The sequence below is a fragment of the Thermobia domestica genome, chromosome 7 (assembly GCF_964235325.1).
Source record: "Thermobia domestica chromosome 7, izTheDome1.hap1.1, whole genome shotgun sequence".
Taxonomy (NCBI): Eukaryota; Metazoa; Arthropoda; class Insecta; order Zygentoma; family Lepismatidae; genus Thermobia; species Thermobia domestica.
This window is the reverse complement of record NC_137460.1, coordinates 57,482,984-57,504,711: the sequence shown is the minus strand read 5'-3', so window position 1 is coordinate 57,504,711 and position 21,728 is coordinate 57,482,984. Positions and strand designations below refer to the sequence as shown.

Sequence of the window (21,728 nt, the reverse complement as noted above, 5' to 3'; positions counted from 1 at the left end):
ACGTTTCGCCATATCACAGCAGTGGGAGGGGCTAGAGTCGCCATCTTGGTGTGAGGACGTTGCCAAACTCAGTATGCATCCAGCTGTGATAGCGTGAGGAATGTGGCACTCTTACTGTGCTTTCTGTGACGTGTTACAATGTGCGCTGCATAGAAAATCCCGCCTCTTGTGAGGTGCATTCCGTGATTAAGTTTTCGATGAAAAAAAAACGACATGAGAGTTAAGGCACGCGATTCACAACAACCCCCGGGGAAAACTTAGCTCGAAGGTGGTGTTTTTTTACACAACGCACGTCCACACACGGACCGGCGTACCTGAGAGCTCCTGGATATTTTTGAATGGAAGGTGTTCGATCACCCACCATACAGCCCGGATTTGATGCCGATCGCTACACAACGCTTTGACACTGACGCCGAACTGCATGCTGGTGTAAGTCAGTGGTTGAAATCGCCCACGGCAGATTTCTACCACGACGGTATTGAAAAACTTGTGCCACGGTATAAGCGTATTTGCACAGCGATTATGTGGTAAAATAGCTTGTATCTTGTATCAAATGTATTTAATATAATTTGGTTTGTTCATTCTGTTACTTTTTTATTATTATTATTTCAAAATGGTCTGTTACTTTCTGGACAGTCCCTGTATCACTTATTAAACAATTGTGAAATTAAACCACCAATTAAAGCTATTTTTGAAACGATTATTTAAACCCTCAATTAGATAATATGATGAACAATTTTTGGCAATAGATGCTTAGCACAGTGGTCGTAGTTTCAATTTAAGAACATGCGCTCTCTGCGATTATCACTAATATTCCCACTTCTATTTAATTCCTTTAATTTTAAACAGGTAATGAATAGAACTATACAAAAACACAACGCTTTAGGTATGGTTCCTATCGTGAATATAGTTTTGGTTATCTAACGGTCCAAGTAAAAGTAATTTTAAAAAATAAAGCATTATTCTTGGAAAATGAACTATCTGTTTAATTGTTATTGTAATCAAGTAGTATGTGCGTCACCGCTAGAAGACAAACAACAGATACAATTGTCATTGTTAGAAGACGGGCAACAATAGATATAATTGTCATTGTTAGAAGATAAACAGTAATAGATACAATCGTCATAGTTAGAAGACACAACAATAGATGCAACTGTCATTGTTAGAAGATGGACAACAATAGATACAATTGTCATTGTTAGAAGACAGACAATAGATACAATTGTCATTGTTAGAAGACAGACAATAATAGATACAATCGTCATTGTTAGAAGACAGACAACAATAGATGCAATCTGCTACTTAACAGTGTATTTTTTTTACATACACAGTAAATAAACAAACAATATATTATGAAAGGAGGAAACAACTGATTTAAATTTATTTTTACACACCGATTCCTCTGTAGGTGTGAATTCAATAACTTACAAAGAGTGAAAAAGTGATTTGACTGGAGCAACTCGAACCCGGGTCTCCGGCATACCATGTCGATGCGTTAACCACTAAGCCATCCAGTTCGCTTCCCAGAACAGCCAAACACTCTCCCACTCCTACAATAGGTTCTCTCCACTCAGACCATATAGCACAGCCTAGCTGCTGTGCTTGGACAATCCAGTGTGGAGATCAGCGACTGCAGGAGTGGGAGAGTGTTTGGCTGTTCTGGGAAGCTGACGGTGGCGTAGTGGTTAAGAGCCTACCTTACTAAAAATAATACAAAATTTTATCATTTTTCTTTTGCTTGTTTCTCACGTAAGTGAAATGAGGTAATGAAATGCAACTTATCACAATCATAGATAATGTTATTCTACAACAAAAAATATGAACCTAAAGGAGTTCCAGTGTTGCCATCCATAGAAATTACAGTGTTTTCAGAATTACAACGTCCCTAAAATCTAAGTTAAGGCAGCAAGTAGAGGAACGAACGCAACTGCATTTGGTTACGTATCTTGTTGTTTTGGTTTCTTGTGAACTACTTTTTAAATAATAGTTGTATTTAGTTTGTAATAAACAAAATACTTTTAACATACAGTTATTAAGACTAAATAATGACGTTATTTAAAAAGTAATTAACAAGAAACCAAAACAACATGATACGTGACCAAATGCAGTTGAGATCGTCATCATTCCTCTAGTCGCTGCCTTAACTTAGGTTTTAGGGGCGATGTTTTTCTGGCAACACTGTAATTTCTATGGATGGCAACACTGAAAATCCTTCAGGTTCATATTTTCTGTTGTAGAATAACATTATCTATGATTGCGGTAAGTTGCATTTCATTATCTTCTTTCATTTATGAATAAACAAGCAAAAGAAGAATTTCAAATTTTGTATTATTTTTAGTGCGTCAGGCTCTTAATATATCGGCACGGTATGCCGGAGATCTCGGGTTTCGAGTCCCGGTCTAGTCAAATAACTTTTTCACTCTTTGTAAGTTATTAAATAAACAATCTGTTTCAACAGAATTGAAACAACCATGGGAACTAATACATATTGTTATTATTGGCAACAAACGACCTACTTTTTACAGTCATTTTTTTATTTCCTCGAAAACTACGCATGAGAATGTTTCCTCAAACATGTCATTTTGTTCAGCTCGATGTTTTCTATTCACTGATATGTGTCTCATCTTCAGACATTATATTTAACCAAAAATTAAAAGTTCAAACATTAATCATAATTAGTGGTTATATCTCACGAACTATGTTTGAATACTGTCATGTTGCTAATGTCATAATGAAAGATTTCAGGACATGACGGTATTCTTCAGTATTAATTTCATCTTAACAGGTGGCGTGGTTATCGAAAACCAATTTTTAGATTTACAAAAAAAAAAAAAAAAAGTTTTTGTCGATTTTCTCAAAAACTGCGCATGAGGATTTAACTCACTCACATCACTTGGTTCAGTTTAATTAGATAATGTCGATTGATATTATGTCTCATATTGGTTCTTTTTTTTAAGCACTAATAATATTACGTACTATTAAATTTCATTTTCAGGAACAATAAAAAAGCTAGACACTTCGACAATGGATATTTTTTCTTACATACTTAAACTGAAGTGTTGTATCTACACATAAAATGAAGAAGGATGGAGAACCAATATTTTTATCCAGAAACAAGAACATTCAAAAATACAAATTAGGCCCGCTATACACTATGAAATAAATCCTAAGGAAATCTCTTACGATTTTTCCTAAAGTCAAAATCTCAACGTATATAGCATCAGATCGCATCTCATTTCCTATACTCTGAACGATCCTATGAGATTTCTCTTTCGGAAAGAAAATTCGTAAAGATTTCGAGTTAAGGGACATCAGGTGAGAGAAAGTAAAATTAAATTTGTTTTCTCCCCGCCAGCCGTATGTGAGTGAAAGAGCAAAAATACTCGACAAAATGAAGAGTAGTGCAGGGACTGATGAGGTATGTTTTGCTAATTTATCTTTTGATTTTTGTGCTTTTTTTAAGAGGTGTGCAATTTAATAATATAGCGCCTGGCATTAATACCAGTAGAATGTGCAGTGTAGTTACGTGTACGGCACAAAAGGGTAGGATTTTCTACGAGATATGTCGTTACATTTTTCCGAAGATAAATCGTAAGATATTTCCTAGGATTTTATCTTATATTGTATAGCAGACTTTACTATGCGCTATAACAACATTCGAAGCTGAAGCATTCGCAATACGGCAAGTTCTTTTATTTGTTAAAAATAATCAATTGAAGTCGCTGTGCATGTGTACGGATACTTGAAGCATTTTACAATCGCTATCAACCATAAACTGGACGTCTAATTGCACTTGGATTTTAGTAACTATAAAAACGTTAGTCAAACACGTAACCAAAGATGCTTTTAATTCCTATTTCTTTTATATATGAAAAATCACGTACATATAAAAGAAGAAAAAAAAACTACGCGACCACGTTCTAAAACTTAAGTGTGAAGAAAAAATTAGATCTCAAATTGAAATACCATATTATTTTAAGACAATTCACTGCTAAAACGTTTAAAGGAAAATATATAAATTCCAAATTACCAACAGACAAATTCCAGGAAAATATTACTAGAACATCATTACAGAGAAAAATGTAAACCCGTGGAAACAAGTACAATCTTGTTCTAAGCACAATTCAGACTATTGTTTGGGAACTGTCCAAATTCCTTCCGAATTATATTGAATTAAAAGAAAAAAGAAAGACACACGAAAAAAGAAGAACACACCACTGCTACTGTGATAAAAGAGTAGAAAACCATTTACTTTTCAGTTCCGAGCTTTATCAAGACAAATGACAAGAACTTCTCAGCAAAATTCACATTTTGGCTTAGGACCTTTCACTTTAGAAAATATTATTATATTAACTAACAAAGAAATCACCAAATTTATTCTGGATAATCTAGATAATACTATTTCAGTTCGGAAATTTAGTGTTCCCCTGGAGCGGCCTCGTCTACAGTTATGATAACACCTACCTTGAAAAATACTACGGTCTATACGTAATGCGTGCGCAAAATTTCATTGCTACATCTAGAATAATTACAAGGTGAAAATATTTCTCAATCCTGTTTGACAACACCAAATTTTATATATAAATCAGGTAAAATAAATAAATAAATAAATAAATAAATAAATAAATAAATAAATAAATAAATAAATAAATAAATAAAAATAAAAATAAAAATAAAAAAAATAATAGAGTATACAAAAGTTTCCAAACACTGCACTATTTATCTGTACTGTAGTATTATAGTTAATATCTCATTCTCTTTAGAATAAAACAAGCTTTCAAATGGCACCACGCGCATGTGCTCATAACGTACGAAAAAGGAAAATTTGGGATAAATAGGAAAATTTCCCTCTTGGTATCCCTAGTCGGTCCCGGCTACCTTGAAACATACTATACATAATGCGTATGTCAGGTTTCGTTGTAATATTTAATAATTACGAGGGAAAAAATATTCTTCATTCCTGTCTGACAACTCAAATGAGATACTATCGGAGAATCAAAGCCAATAAACACTGTTATCCTGCTCATATACCACGGATTGCATTCAAATTATCATTCACTAATAAAAATGCAACAAACTCACATAAATAGCAGCAAAAACAATACTCACTTCCTTTGCTTGGGTCAGAACGAAATCATATAAAATTTTTTAGATGTAAGGAACGGATAGGGAGAGAAAAAGATTAAAATGCTATAATGTACATTTCTTAATATATGTGCATGAACTGTGGACCTAAAATAACGACAAACAATAGCAAAAAATCTCCTTTTCCTTCTACTTTTGTGAACCAAAAAATTTCTATGCTACTCCAAACGCCGTGGCTTCTTTGCAGGAACAAACTTCAATGACGTCATCGTTTTATATCGTCGAACACAATGAGCGAAATATGTTATAACATTATACTCTCTGGACATATCTATAAAAATTCACTGTGAAGAAAGCATATAGGTTCAAGTTGATAATTGATGATATATGCGCGTGACACAGCGTTTGTGTCAAAGGAATTAATAAGTTGCTTTCTTTCATCTCTAAGCTCTGGCTCTAGTATTATCCTACTATATGCCTGGCACGTTTCGAGGAAAGATAAAAAGATCTTCAGTTAGGACGACAGGTCCATGAATCCTGACTAAAATAATGGATTTTATTCCTAATCTACATTATACTGAATTAACCACCTCTTTGTTACTCTACAAAATTAACTACTTTCTCCTTTTTAGAAAGCGAAATATAAGCAAGTGCCAAGTGCAAAGTGTGTCCCACGAAATGCGGATGAATCTTCACGGATTTCCTTTGTGTTACAAGGGAGTTCCATAGTTTCACTCCAAATCTGTACAATAAAACATGAATGCCTAAGTGGTATTTTCAGTAGGAACAGGGCTTTAAATGTACATACAAAATTCATTAAAAGCCAATTTTGCCAAATAAAACCTACTGAGTTGGGTTTTTCACAACCTTACCATATAATTTCTTGCTCTACATAATATGAGTGTTCTCACATAATGGTACGACAAAGCATTACAAAACTGGCATATTTTAAGTTCTGTAGGTTTTAAAATTTTTCATTTGTATAACACACAATATAAATTTGTGTTCTTGACGAGATTCGCAACCGTACTTTTTAAAGTTATCAACTAAACACCTACAAATGCAAATATATATATATAAAGTATAAAAACCTTTCTTCTGCTTCTTGCTGACGCCAAAACTTCCAGTTCTCCTCCAATGATGTTGCTGAAGGGACCAACAGTGAAAATATCTTCTCGTATATCCAAATGCACAAATAAACTATGAAAACAAGATACGAAATGACGAATGATAATTTGAAGTTCGAAAGGTAATACGTTGAAATCCAAGTCTCCCAGTTTTTCTAGAGGTCGACCTTCTCCAACCTGCAAATAATAATAATATATACAAATATAATAATATGATAATAAGAAATAGAATATAACCTTGAATATTCACTTTGTATCAGATGCTCTTATATCCCTGCTACTTCAATATTTCGGGCCGCGTTGAGGATATGTTCGCGACCACCGCTATCGCAAACCGGAAGAAAATACTAAAAAGTGGACTTTACTGAAATTACTGAACCGGAAGAAAATACTAAAAAGTGGACTTTACTGAAATTACTGAACCGGAGGAAATCACTGAAACGGGGTTTTTAGTGCTTGAAATGAAACACTCCAAACACTAAAAAATACCCAAGCACCCAAAGAACTAAAAATATTTAACACTTAAGAATTCGAACTACCTTCATTTTTAAGCTTTAAAATGTATTTCTTGGAAGATATGTCTTGTTCATGGCATTTTCACTTTCTACTACTTGTTCACGATATGTGCAAAATTTGTTTCAGTTATGAAAATATAATTCACGTCTTTCTTTTACAGATTTGCCATAGTGTAATTACTGGTGCTTGTTGAATGCAGAACACTGTTACCAGAAGATGATATGTGACTTTTTACAAATTAAATAAAACCCTACTTACACATGTATGAAATGAAGAATAAATTTTGTTCTTGATATGTCTTTTATTTAGTTTATGATTATACAATTCCATCTGTGATCCAGATTTCCCCCATCTGCATTAAGTTCAGAATTTGAATCGTTTATCATTAGGATAATCTTCCTTCTACTTCCATTATGCTACCATCATCATTCATCTCATCATCAACGTCTCCCTTAGCTCGGTGCATGATCGTGAGACATTGAACTAAACTCAAAAGTAACAAAAAGAAAAGAAGAAAAAATGTCACACAAGTAGGGGAAGTGTGTCAAACTAGGAAAAATTCTTACCGCCCTGATATGTTGATAGCTGATTAGTCAAGTTTTTTTTTTTTTTTTATTATTATTATTATGTTGCACCTCCTTTTACTTTCCCCATAAAGGGACTGCACAGAAGCCCCACACACTCGGTGTTCCTTGCATAATTTATTATAGAGATAAAATGTGGAACAGGAGGCAAATAAAAGTTTTATAAAGTTCACACAAAACGGTGACGACATTGAGAAAAGCTGCAAAAAGATGCTTGCATTGAAAACATGCAAAAGATTTAACAAAGACATAGTTTGGAGTATTTATTTATTGTTTTCTTTGAAAGACAAGTTAATTTGGACAATTCAATAGCAAAAATGAATAAATAAATACTATGATAAACCACTCTATTATCGATCGTTATTGTCCACCCCTCTAAGGTCTTGGTTTATACTATCCTCCTACCTTTTTGTCCTACTGAAAGGTCTCGTTATTCTAGGCTAGTGATGGACAAACTTTTTCTACGAGAGGGCCAAAGAAAAAAATCTCTAGGCAGCCCAATATAATTAATGGACGCAACAATGGCCCATTTTACAAAATTCTCGCAATATGAAGCACCACTGACGATTGAAGTTTCACATAATTTGGTTCAAATTGGGATACACTGATTTTCAGAAGTAAAGTTTTAAATGCTTATCTGTCAACCTGTTTCTAATACAACTATAATTCTAATAGAATAATAAGTAACAATAATTCTCTATTCTTTCGTCAGATTAGAAATGTCGTGGGCCGAATAGAACCTTTTAAGAGGCCACATCTGGTCTGCGGGCCATCACTGCCCTAGGCTAACCCTTACAAGTGCTGACAGTATATTTTAAACTTCCACCGATGAAAATAATACAAGACCATGGACGGATAATAACCTTAAATTACAATTTATTTCGAACAAAAATCATTCCTATTGCATGGATTCATATTAGTTTTAAACTGAAACGAAGTGCAGTTCTACGATTACTTACCTTTGTCATATTATAATGTAAAGACTTCAGGCGAGGTATTTCAACTTCTGTTAATGGAAACAGATCACTAAATGGTGGAGTAAACATAACTCCTTTACACATAATAGACATAAATAGAGGGTAGAAAAATATTTCCACTGTGTAATTCTGAAACAGAAAGGAAAATTGATTTGAAAAGTGTAAATACAATGATTAATTTGAAAAGCTGAAAAAATGTTTAACATACAGAATGATACCTAAGAAATCACTGAAGAAAAGAACATCGTGTTACTGTGTTGGCTCGAATATAAGCCGTACATTTCATCCATATTTCAATTGTAAATAATTAGAATGTGTTTATATTCGTGACCTTACAAACATGTTGACATTAAGCCATATCGTATGCTGTTAAAAATGTGCTGATTTTTTATCTTGAAATATCAATAATATGAAGAGAAGGTATTAGGAAATGATAAAACTTTATTTTAAAAAACGATTTAATATCAAAATTTTTATTATTTTTGAAACATACTGTAGTTTTGTCATTCAGACAAACTTTTTTTTGTAACAATTAAATTTATTGAGCTAAAATATTATATTAAATATTAATGCATTGAAATCTATAGTATATGGAAAACAACAATTGACTCTCCACACAGTTAATCACAAAAGAAAAACCTCTTCTACTAATTTGCCAGGAGGTAATGTACTTAAAATGGAAGCCACATTGCCTCGTTGAACTACTATGCTGATACGTTGTATATGGAAAGCAGTAGTCCGATTGTTACCAGTAATCTGTGCAATACGTTGGCGTACTTCTTTGATAAAATTGAGACTTTCGAGGCTCCAAGTGCCGCTCGATTCAATGGCTATGGTCACGAACATATATCTATCGAGTAGATTTTTGTATTTTCTTTTCTCGCATTCTCTGTGGGCTGCAGTAGTTCTTTCTCATGATGAAAAAAGAGTAAGGTTAGATGATGCAGGTGAAATCCCGAGAAGGATCTTCCCCCTCTTCTATGGTACCAGCGTCATGTCATCTGGTCAGTTACATCCCGCTGGTTCACGAACAGATGTAACTTCCACAGATGTGTGCTCTCGAAATAATTTCATTTAGCACACATCTGTAAATATGTCTTACATATTTTCCGGAGCTACTTATGTGGATCATTCTATTTGACTCATGCATCACATTTAGAGCAGTTGTGTGATTCACAGATGTCTACCCTTAGGTGAAGTGCAACTGTAATACGAAAACTTTAGTTTGTAAGGTGCAATGCTGATGCGGCTGAAACTGAACAGATTCTGGGAGGGATCATTGTGGCTCTTTCCGATGCTAAGTTCACGGCATCGCACATCGTAGAAATGTGTCAAGTGCGTACTTTTCGTGTAAGTCTTGCCACTGTAAATCGTATTATAGGGTAATATGCGGCAGAATCCTGACCCAACACACCAACGCCAGCACTTAGAAACTGGCCTCTTGTGGAGAGAATCCCGCTGCTATTGCGTATGGTTTGGCATATGGTAACTTCCGAAAATCTTCACACACAGCGTGCTATCGTGCAAATGCCGCACATCGCAGGCGATAACCAACTGCTCCATTCACTCGGATTTATGCCTCATGGTCGTTCGTAAGATCAGGTGCACGCCCTGAAACCGTGTTATATGGCTGAGCAAAAAAGGAGCTACAAGAGGTTGTATGAACGCCATATCGCGCGAGATCGGTGCAAGTCTGTTGCTACCCTTGATGAGGCAAGGATTTACTTCACAGAATATGGTAACGTTCGTGCCATTACATACAGACCTATTGACGCCAAGGGCCGAAGCACATTCTTCCGCCATTGCGCAGAGAGTTTCCCTAAAGGGTTCATAAATGTGGTCGATTTCTCGTACACGAACTGCGTCTGCCAAAAGTAGAGTGAAACGTTAAAATCAATGCTGCGTCCTACCAGATTCATGTTCTGACTGAAATGTGCCAGCAGGAAATCCCAGCATTGTACGGACAAGACGTGAATCAGTTGAACTGCACTAAGACAAAGCATCCAGCCACACGACGAAAAGATCGCTGGAATTCTTTCTGCGTATGGAACAGGAAACTAGAATCTCGGCAATTTCCTTCTCTGACATTTTTGTCAAGAGTCCAGAAGCCAGCCCAATAGATTATTTTGCTTTTGGGCTCTCACCATCGATTTCGCACCGCCTCCGGCCTGTGGAAAACCTGTAAAGAGGAGTGGGATGCAATACCCATAGTCAAGCTGCAATGCAGTCTCCTGCAACGAAAATTCCGATGCCGGACAATAGTCAGTAACGGTGACGACAAGCAGGTCGAACATAACCGGTCGGCTTTACAAATATTTCCGCGTGTTATATTAAAGTAACTTTTTTTTATTATTATTATTACAGAAAACATTACAATCAACAGTAACTTTTTTAAATCACTCACAACTTGGTGGTATCAGATTCATGATAGGTGAGTGTTACTTAACCGTGACAAGACGCGCCAAATTATATCAGTGTTGGTGTACAACTCCTGTTATGATTTGACGTATGAATGAACACTTATGGCAATTAAATTAGGTATACGATAAATATAAGAATTAACTAACTCTGCTTTACACCATCGTTATAGGCGAGATTCAATAAAGAACAAAGTAGAAAAAAAAAGTGATAAGCAATACGCCGGATTCAATTTCGAGTTCAGTCACACTTCTTTACTTTCTGAATTTGAACGCAATTCATGTCTGCTAGCAATAATAACAATTCTTTCTCTCATATAACAACTAAAGAAATTAACTTACTTTGCTTTGCAGCATATCCTCTATAACAGTGGTTCCCAACCTTTTCTCATTTACGACACCTTAATGAACACCCACGACATCGACACTTTTTTCATTTTTAATAACATAAATTATAATAATGTAAGATCATAACTTTCTATGTTGTCGTGAGCGTTGTTGCTGCCACTGGAGGCGTATACTAGTACATCCCAACCATATAGAATTTAAACCTCATGAGGCATTTAACAATTAGTTAAAATCAATTTTGGGCAGACTGTATTAGTAAACGCCTCCAGTGGCAGCAACAACGCTCACAACAACATAGAAACTTATGATCTTACATTATTATAATTTATGTTATTGAAAATGAAAAAAAGTGTCGTTGTCGTGGGTGTTCATTAAGGTGTCGTCAGTGAAAAAAGGTTGGGAACCACTGTTAGAGAGGGTATGGTGCAAAGCAAAGTAAGTTAATTTCTTTAGTTGTTATATGAGAAAGAATTGTTATTATTGCTACTAATATAAGTAATAATAATAATAATAATAAAAGCTGGACGATACAATGAAGAGCCTTCGTGTTTCATACTAGAAATTACGTACCAAATTTCCCATCCACTGTAGGACTTCTTCTTCCAACGAATTGAAGACTGACAATTCATCTCCTTCTCTGCCACCAAATCTTGCAAAATGATGCACACTCGGATGAGCTGCGGTTATCACAACGCAGTATTCAAATCTGCTACTCCTAATTATATCACGTAGGATTGCTTTTTTCTCTTTAATGACCGGTGAACACGTAATGAACACAGCTTTCTTCTGACATTCCTCACCATTCTGAAAGAAGCATAACAATATAAATAAATAATGTGTGTGTCCTGCACTTCTGATTATATTACTTTTTTTTAACGAAAAGTAGCATGGTTGTTTAGTACTAGTGTGTTCACTTTCGGTGCAAGGGGACCGTACTTCGATCCTAGGTCGTCTGAGTTTGTGGTGGACTACATCGTGTCTGGATTTTCTAGGATTCTCATGTTTCCTTCCACATTCTTATTCCACCAATTCTTTCATAATCATTAACTCTCATTGATCATCTATCTGCTTCAGCCTAAAAGGCATAGTTGTGGAACTAGAAATTCCATGTTCACCTGAGCAATATGCTAAATAAACAAACGTAAGCGACTTTACAATTTGTGGGATCTAGAATTAGAGCTGCCGCAAGACCCGTCTCCGGATGCTTGACATACTATCAAAAGGTGCCGACAACAAAAAATTGCTTGTCAAAATATCAATAAGATCAACCCAATATATCAACTGTAGATCGACATATTGGATTGGTGCGATTGAAAAAAAAAAAATGAAATCTCTGTTTTACGTCCCACGGTTATGACGGCTAGGCTAAAGGAGACGGTAATGATGAAAAATGAATGCAATGTTGGAATGAATAAGGTAAGAGGAAACGGGAGAATCCAGAGAAACACACGGTGTTTGTCCACCACAAAGCTCACTTGGCAGGAGATGGGATCAAACGAGGGGCCCCATGCACCAGAAGGGAACGTTGTACTACTGAGCCACCGTGCCCTCCCGGTGCAACTGGAATGTTCGATTTTATATGTGGTGGGAAACAACATTCTCTAACGCAACCAATAGAAGGGTCGAGGTCGCAAACTCTGTACACGTTCAGAAAACAAGCGTGGATGCCCAGTCATGAAAAAGTAGTGTGTTGTTGAACAGGATCGTGTGAAAACGCAGCATGGAGAACACTCAATTTAGACTTTTTTTTAACGAATTTAAACTGGAATATTGTATACATCTAACCACGAAAAATATCAACAGTGTATTTGGAATAAGAGTGGTGAATACCTTGTTGAAATTTCGAGCCAGTTACATAACATTGAGAATGATCCTCGTGGTAAGTGACCAACACCACCACCCGACTAACTCCTCAGGAACACCTGAAAGCTCACCCTCCGAGCAGTGTCGGTGCAATTGCAGACAAATCCAACTTTTACATCATGCCACTGTTATTCGGCAGCTCCGTACAATCGATAAGGAGAAAAAATTGGATTCATGGGCGTCACACGAGTTGATATTAGCCGACAAGAACCGCTGTCTGAGGTGTGCTGTTCTCTGAGTATTGTTAGGTTCCACGTGTTCTCATACCACATGCTTCTGCAAACATCATGTTTCTGCAAACACTCTTCAGACGACATCCACGAAGAAGACGTCGTCCATCACCACCAACGATCGGCAAGTGACGGAGATTAACGAAGGTAGCCGACATTTTAGGATAAAGGAAGATAGCACAACACAGAAGATATCAATCTCGCCCGGTTGATCAAATCACCAACTCTCTAAGACGCCTAGTCACTGAAAGGTACCCCCTTCCTACACGCTCTAAAACGCATGGTCATTGAGCTTCTTTACTTCCTATCTAAGACGCTGACGTCATTGACAATTCCCACTCCCTTCTATAAGGAGCTCGGTCATTGAGAGGCACCTTTCCAGCAAGCCCTAAGACGCATGGTCTTTGGATTCCTTTAACTTCACCAACAAACCTACAAATAATTAGAGGAACTTACATTTATTTTAATATTTTGTATTCAAGAGGAAACTTTTATAATAAAAGAGTGATGGGAAAGTCCAAACTACCGTGTACCATCTTTTAACTCTACCTTAAAAGACAGAAAACTTTACAGTATACAGAACAACTGGGAAGGTTTCTGCACGGTATGTTCACTTCTGATGAAAAATGGATATGTTACGACGGTCAGGGTAATGGCTCGATCCTGACCTACGTCAAGGAAAATTTCCAAAACCACAGGTGTTGTTACTGGTACGTGGGAGTATTCTACCATGTCTTTCTCCGTCGAAACGAAACCATCACAGTGCTGAATCGCAATGGTGGATCATTACAGTGATGAACCCCATGAAATGCACCTCAAACCTGACCACAGGCATCCAGCAATGGTGAACAAAAATACGGTGCTCTAATATTCCACGACAATGTACACTCACATGTGCTCCAAGAAGCATTCTCTCCATGAGTTGCAGTTATGCCCCTTCCTCACCCACCCAATTCTCCTGATGTTTCTTCTATCGTTTAACATCTCTACCAGCATCTTGATTACTCCTTCACAGGAAAACTTCCTTGAATAACAAGCACTGCAACGTGTGGTTGATAACACCTTCGAATCACAGAGTTCTTTCGTCATGGAATCGTCATCGTTAGCTAAGCGATGGCAAAACTATGTAGCGGCAGCCGAAGACCATTTCGACTAACCAGGTATTTTTGATAAAAATTAACAAAACTGTTAGGAACGACCTTATAGCAAAAATAGAAGTGGGAAGCATAATAATAAAGTAAATAAACACATTTACCTAGGAACATCTTGTTAATTAATTGTTAATTTGGAAGAAAGTATTAAAGGAGCAATTACTAGCCCTGTGAACTTTTCGAATATACTTTATAAGAAAATACGTCGTCGTTATTTATATACTTTAGTAAATTGTTTTAAGAGTAAGAAATATAAGCAAAAGGCTAGTACTCACGGCAAAAAACAGTGTTATTCTAGGAAGCGCTTTCGGAAAACTCTATTCTATCTTCCTATCTTCAGCCTACTTATCCACATTCCCCCCCCCCCCCCCCCCGTGTTTTAAAATCCTCCTCGATTTTTTTTTTCTTTGCGTGAGTACTAGAATTTTGCTTATATCTCTTGCTAAATATTATCATCACTCACAAATACTGTGATATGTTTTAAGAGTATTTGTGAAGATATCTGTAATGTGGAAATTATATTAGATAATATGTATTGATCCTCTGGTGTATGGGGTTCTCGATTCGATCCCAGCTCGCGCCAAGTGAGCTTTGTGGTAGACACAACATCGTGTACGTGGGTTTTCTCGGGGTTTTCCTGCTTCCTCCCACTTTCTTCATTTCTCATCATCACCGTCTCCTTTAGCCTAGCCGGCATAACCGTAGGATGTAAAACTTCCTTTCATTTCACTTCAATACATATTGAGTTAGATATGCTATGTCATTTGGTAATCTATTATTATAATGAAATATGATAATTAATAACCTTTCTTGATTCGATATTTAGAATAATTGGAGCTAAACTAGACTGAGTATACAAAATAACTACGTAAGCCCCTCTCCCTCGCCACTCTTACTAAGCAAATCCAAAGCACCAAATTTCCGTGACTACTGACTGTTACCTTTAACAACGGCCGATAATTGGACGACAAAATGAGTTTCGACTATTTTTGTCCCTTGTCAACGGTAAAAGTCAATAGATGTTGAAATATTGGCTAAACTACAAGGAAGGCGTACTAAAGTAAATATATTTTATTTACTTCTTGCACATTAATATAGCCCAGGAATTTTCAAACTGTGTGGCGCGCCTCCCTGGGGAGGCGCGAGGACTTCTAATAAAAGATCCTACAAAGGAATATATTTATAACGGAATACGCATGCTTAAGTCTGCACCCTTCTTCTTTAATAGCACATAGTGGATGAAGCCTTTGTTTCACCTCTGTTCCACATACGATCAGGGATGGCCCTTTAACCTTTGGTTTAAACATAAATGAAACATAGTTTATCATAGTGATAGTCTTTCTTTTAGAGACACACGTATTTATGTTGTTGACACATTTCATTTTTGACAGGGGAAGCGTGTTCAGATTTTGGTGGCTGAGGGGAGCCTCAACTGCAAAAAGTTTGAAAACCCCTGATATAGCCTACAAATCAAATCTTTGAAACGAAATCTTTAATTTTGTATCCCACAGTTATGCCGACTAGGCTAAAGGTCTTCTGATGAAAAATGAATGAAATGGTGGAATGAAGAAAGTTGGAAGAAACGGGAGAATCCCGAGAAAACTCGCGCACAGGGTACTTGTCCACCACAAAGCTAAATTGGTGCAAGCTGGAATCGAACCAGGAACCCCACGCATTAGAGGAGAATGCTCTACTACTGAGCCATCGTGGCACCACATTAATATACAAGTACGTAAATAGAGATGAATACGTTAACAGTGGGAAGTGTTCTGAGGCAATTAATAATATTCTAATCGTGAATGTATAACATAATGAAAACTAAACGATTTGGAATTTACTTACTTCAAACGAGGAAAATTCTTTTACAGCAACAGCACCTGCAGAATATAATTTCAAAACGCCTCCGTTCCAATGCAAGCACTCTGCAGCATTGTTGTCAACAAATACTACAGCTTTGTTTACTTTCTTCAACACCTCTTTCCACACGAACTGAGAATACTCTTCCACCGACACAACCATAATGCATATCTATATTTGTAATACCTAGAAAGTAGAAGTAATAACAATTATTTTTATTTTTCACAAAATAACAAAACTTCAAAGATATACGGTGGCATTTTTAGTATAAATAATTGTTGTCAGAACTATTAACTGTTATGCCACTATATTTTCCTGGAATATGTAAGTTACTCTCGTTTAGGAAACGCCTGTTCTCTTTTAGTTCTTTTTCCTTTAAAAAAAAAAATATATATATATATATATATATACTGCATTACTCTCATATTGACAGCAAACACCACGTACACAAAGCCACATGCTTCAATACTATTACCAATAAGCAGACGATGGATATCGTCGTCACCAACGTAACGCGAAGAGGACCCTCTTCGACACCCCTCCACAAGCTCTGCCCCCGAACACTGGCTATATAAGTGGATGCTATCACAATCAAAATAACTCTTCTTTCGCACTTTCCTATCTTCTAATTTACCCTTTCTTCCTTCTATCTACGCAACTACAGATTAATGTGTAAATGTCTTCCGAAAAGATAGAAACCGCGATACACACACTCCCCCCGACAGATTCTTTAGTTTACTAACAGCATGTGAGGAGAGGCATGTAGACAGATGGTTGATGCCTTACTCTCTGTCAGGACGCGGGCTTTCCTGAGGGGCGTCCTCTTTTCCAACTTTTCTATTTCAGAAGACATCAATTTCCAAATGGTCACTCCTAAGGTATTGCTGGCAGAGAAAGGAGTATTTCTTCTGATTGCAACTAGAGGTATTAGCTAGTTGCAATGTGCAAGAGATACTCCTTTCTCTCCCAATTGCCACGAGTGGAAGAGACTCTAACCCTATCTCCATGCTGCAACAAACATGAAATTCTAACCCTATCTCCGAGATGCAAGAAGCAAGAAATTCTAACCCTACCTCTGTGTTGCAACAGGCAAGAGGTATCTTCACCTTCCCTCCATGTTGCAATGCACAGGAGGAATTTTAGACCCAGCTGGAATTGGCAGGATCATTTTTAATCGACAATCTCAATTTCAGTACTCCAACCACAAGAGATTTCTTTGTAATTAACATTGAGGAACTCTTAAAGAGATTTATAAAAATCACTTATGTGTGATCTGTTGAATCACAAACTGTACAAAATACTTATAATGTTCATAATAAAAGGAGAAGGACAAAACACCCGTGTGCTGTTTGTTCTACCAAAGATTACCATACAGTACACGAGGAACGTTTGGTAAGTCCAAAACTTCGAAATGAAAGATCTTTTTCGTACTGAAAATCAATCTATTTTTCGGCATAATCGCCTTTTAGCTTAATACACTTTGCCCAATGTTTCTCCAACATTTTTATGCTTCCCAAAAAGTAATTTGACAAATGCTGCAAAATAGCGTTTATGTAATGCACGATTTCCTCATCAGATGCTAATCTTACAACAAACCAGTCTTCATTTGCCGATCTTTCAACACAATACAACGATTTAGTTTTCTCTCAATTTCTCACATACGATCTTCGGACGACTACAACGTTCACCATAGTTTGAGCTCATACGACTATTATTTTGTAAAATAATTTTGCACTACCATCGATTTAGAGAAACCGTAAGATTAAGTGCCACAGAATCTTATTTGGTAGGCACTGAAAAAAAAAAAAAAAATGTGTTCTGAACTCATACATCTGCAAAATTCAAGATATGTATGATGGACGTAGAACAGGAGTGAAGGGTGCGTGTGGAATACCGACGAGTTCACAGTTAAAGTGGGACTTCATCTGGGTTCTAGTCTTATCTCATACGTTTTTACAATTGTGATGGACGAGCTTACGAAAGCTATCCAAGAGTTAGCACCTTTAAATATGTCATTTGCAGATGACATCGTGTTGGTGAATGAGACCAAGGCAGTACTGCAAGAAAAATTAGATACCTGAAGAAGAACACTGGAGAGAAAAGGGCTTAAAATTACTAATCAAGACAATATATACACACTACCTCATTCAGCAAAAATGTAATCGAAAATACAAATACACGACTGGACGAGAGGTGATAATGACGAAGGAAGTTAATTACTTTGGACCAATACTACACAAAAATACTGGAACAGAAGCTGTAAACTTCTAAATTAGCAGCGGTTGGACGAAATGGAACTTCTAAGCGGAAAAATTTCGTGTTACTTGTACAAAATAAACAGGTTTAAATCGTATTCGTAAACGTTAAAAACCTCCTCTTTCTGGTACGTACTATTTTCGAGAAAGTTTGTTAGTTGTATCCCGTTAAAAAATTTCAAAAAGTTTCTGAATAGTGAAACTGTGATGATTTAATTATATTTCTGAAAGAAAATCGCCAAAATTAAAAGTAGAAAGGATATATATATATATATATATATATACGCAATGCAAAAGATTGTAACACGGCTATAACTCTTTTATTTTCATCTATCTTCATCCAAAAATACGATTAAAATACAACTATTTCAATATGCAAATAACAAATTTCAACTCGTTCACCTTACGAATAACACACACACACAAAAAATAAAATAAAATAAAATATAGATGATAATATTATAACATCAACCTCCGACAAATAGTAGAGGAAAAACCATCCATATTCATGACGGAGTAACTTACACAATAACCGCACACACAGACATATTGGATACCAAAATTATTTCACCAATCAATCACAATGCTTCAAAACCACGAATCATCACAAGAAAGAGCGAACACCAACAATTCACTGTCAACCAAGACAAAACACAATATCTTGCAGTACGTATTACTTTGGGATAAAAACATTCTCAGTGGAGTGAGAGAAACAAAAAAAATTAATGAATACACACAAAACTAACTTTATACTAAATGCCTTTTAACACAAATAAGTTAACGGAAGACAATCAAAAAATTTACTTTCTCGAAGTGTATATTCACTCTACAACAAAACAACTGAAAAATACAAGGAACAAGTGAAACAGTAAACATTGATGAAAAGTAGTTTAGACACTGGGGTGAAGGTAAGCCTCCTAACAAGAACTAAATAACAATCTCATTACTATTATAATAAATATTTAACAATTTATAAATAACAATGTAGCACATCAATATGACCAAACTAATCGGGAACAAATCGCCCCAGAATACCAACTAACGAACTATACCCCTATTTTAAGTGGACGCATGCTCATGTCATACATTACGGTGTAATGAGGTAATTGGCTTCTCGTATTCAAAGATTAGTTTCTCGCTGCATTTCTATTTCCCATTTCATAACAATGCACGTTGCTAAAGAATAATAATTACGTTTTGTGGAGCGTCACAGAATACTGAAATCCAGCAGGAAGCACCTAACTTGATATACGGTTGTTTTTTTTTCTTTTAAGGAAACCTTCGTTCATCCCTATACCCAACGTTGTTGACGCGCCTGCTTTCTACAGACGCATCCTCACGTCGGCCACCAGCTTAACTTCGTTATGCCTCGGTCAAATAGTATCGTGCTTTCTAGTGGCCACTCAGCACAGATTGATATGGGTTTCTTGCACTATACGTTTTATAGGATATGTCTGGACACTATATTTACAGGTTAAACTTTACAATGCCCACTCCAGCTGGTATACTCACCCAGAAACGAACAATTATACTCTATTAATTTGATGAAAATGAGTGAAAAAGTCATTAACCTTAAGCTAAGGCGTTCCTACTCCCATCCTTCTTATCCCAATCTTATTCTACTCTACGATACCCTTTAAGAGAGATCCTACTTATCGATGCGCAGCTGGAGCGTGTATTGTAAAGTTTATCACTATTTGCCGCACAAAGGCCAAATTTGGGTCGTTTCTCTGTGCTATTTTCAATCTGGATGTCAACCGAAAAATCACAGGGATTCCCCACAATACCGCCTTGCACCTAAGCAGATTAAAAGCTTTTTAAACTTTTATAGTTTTCAGTTGGTATTGCTTTTAAGTATATACATCTTGTGTTATTATGATAACTGTTTCGGTGCAGATTAATTATTTTACACGTTTCTACGACAATTAAGATTATTTTTCAGATATACATATGACAGAATCGTACTTGGACTACATAAAAGACGTACGTTACCTATTTTCTTTTATTTATAAATAACTTATTTATATTTTAAATATCGAGTTGTTTATATTAACTAACTCCGTACCTACTTACTTAGTTCAGAAGTCAAAAGATAACCGAGAAACACTACTTTTTGTTCCGGAACATGTTCTTCCAATTCCAATTCAGGGTTGCCACGTTTGATAATTTAAAAAGTACCAAGGTTGTCTCAAAAGTAGCGTACTTGAACTATTTGTAGCCCAAGTACGCCCCAAATATACAAATGAATTTTTTTGCAACTATGCATGTTTACTAATGAAATAAATGGTATAAATGGCAGATATTTATTAATTTAATGGCAAATTCCTGCGGTTGGAAGTGGAAACACGTAAGACGCCTGGTTGGCAAAAGTCAGGCAGCAACACCAAGTTGTTTTTGGTAGTGTTAGGATAAACTCTGTACCGTAAACGCGGGCTACTTGGACCCAATTTTGCAACAAATTCGTTCATTCGGCCTGTTTTCATCCACGAAAACTCCAAAGTTATTGTCATAACCCATATTAAGTGGAACTACAGGCTTTATTGTACATATCCAGGACAGTTTTAGTTACATATATTGAAAACAAAACACAGGCGATTATTGTAAAAAATGGGTCCAAGTAAGACTCGCGTTCGGGCTACTTGAACCCACCCCCATATTTTCCTACAGAAAACCATTGAAATCTGCTCTGAGACTAAGTAGGACGTAGGTGTTCCAAGAACAACACTTTTTATTTACTGCAAACCACAAAGAGAACATATTAAGAGGTACTATCAAATATAATGACTGTAATAGCTGATTACGTTTTCTTCTACAGCTGCACGAGCCCTATCTATATTAGCAGCGAATCTAGTCGTTGACTGGGGGTGCAGTTTCTAAAATAACTTCACCCAATCTTGACTGGGAAGATTGTCTTAGAAAGCAATGACAGTTCTCCCATGCATGGCTAAATAGGACTTCACAATAAATCCAAAATCAAGTTAATTAACGAGGAATCCGAAATCACAAACTTTATCAAGATGACTAGCGAAGGCTAATTCTTCTTCTTCAGTGAACACTTTCAGATGGTCCGGATTCTGCCTTGACCTATTCTTTAATCTTCTTTCTATGGTGGAATGACTTATCTTGAAGTGAGCTTCTGTTTCTTTTCGCGACATTTTCCCCGACTGAATTGCTGGTAAACATTCTTCAAGCTGTTATGAAAAATCAGCATATTTTCGACCTGCAGGCAATCTTTTATATTGATGTACCATTTTGTACCGGTATCCTTAAGGAAACAATGAAAAGTCCTTACTTGTGTGACACGTGACAACAGACCTT

General features: G+C 36.2%; 1 protein-coding gene across 2 annotated transcripts in view; it reads right to left on the bottom strand.

Annotated features, from left to right (window-relative positions):
* Positions 1-20,631, bottom strand: part of LOC145690131 (sec1 family domain-containing protein 2-like) — a 42,458-nt gene extending 21,827 nt beyond the window's left edge. Inside the window, exons 1-5 of one of the 2 annotated variants that reach the window (XM_081764716.1) lie at positions 20,484-20,631; positions 16,141-16,341; positions 11,625-11,858; positions 8,272-8,418; positions 6,177-6,389 (exon numbers count right to left, since the gene is read on the bottom strand). In XM_081764716.1, coding sequence (XP_081620842.1) covers positions 6,177-6,389; positions 8,272-8,418; positions 11,625-11,858; positions 16,141-16,317 — 771 coding nt within the window. In that variant the 5' untranslated portion in view covers positions 16,318-16,341; positions 20,484-20,631. Of the gene's footprint in view, positions 1-6,176; positions 6,390-8,271; positions 8,419-11,624; positions 11,859-16,140; positions 16,342-20,475 lie in introns of both variants that reach the window. The other variant, XM_081764717.1, reaches the window with a different exon arrangement.
* Between the last annotated feature and the right edge of the window lie 1,097 nt (positions 20,632-21,728).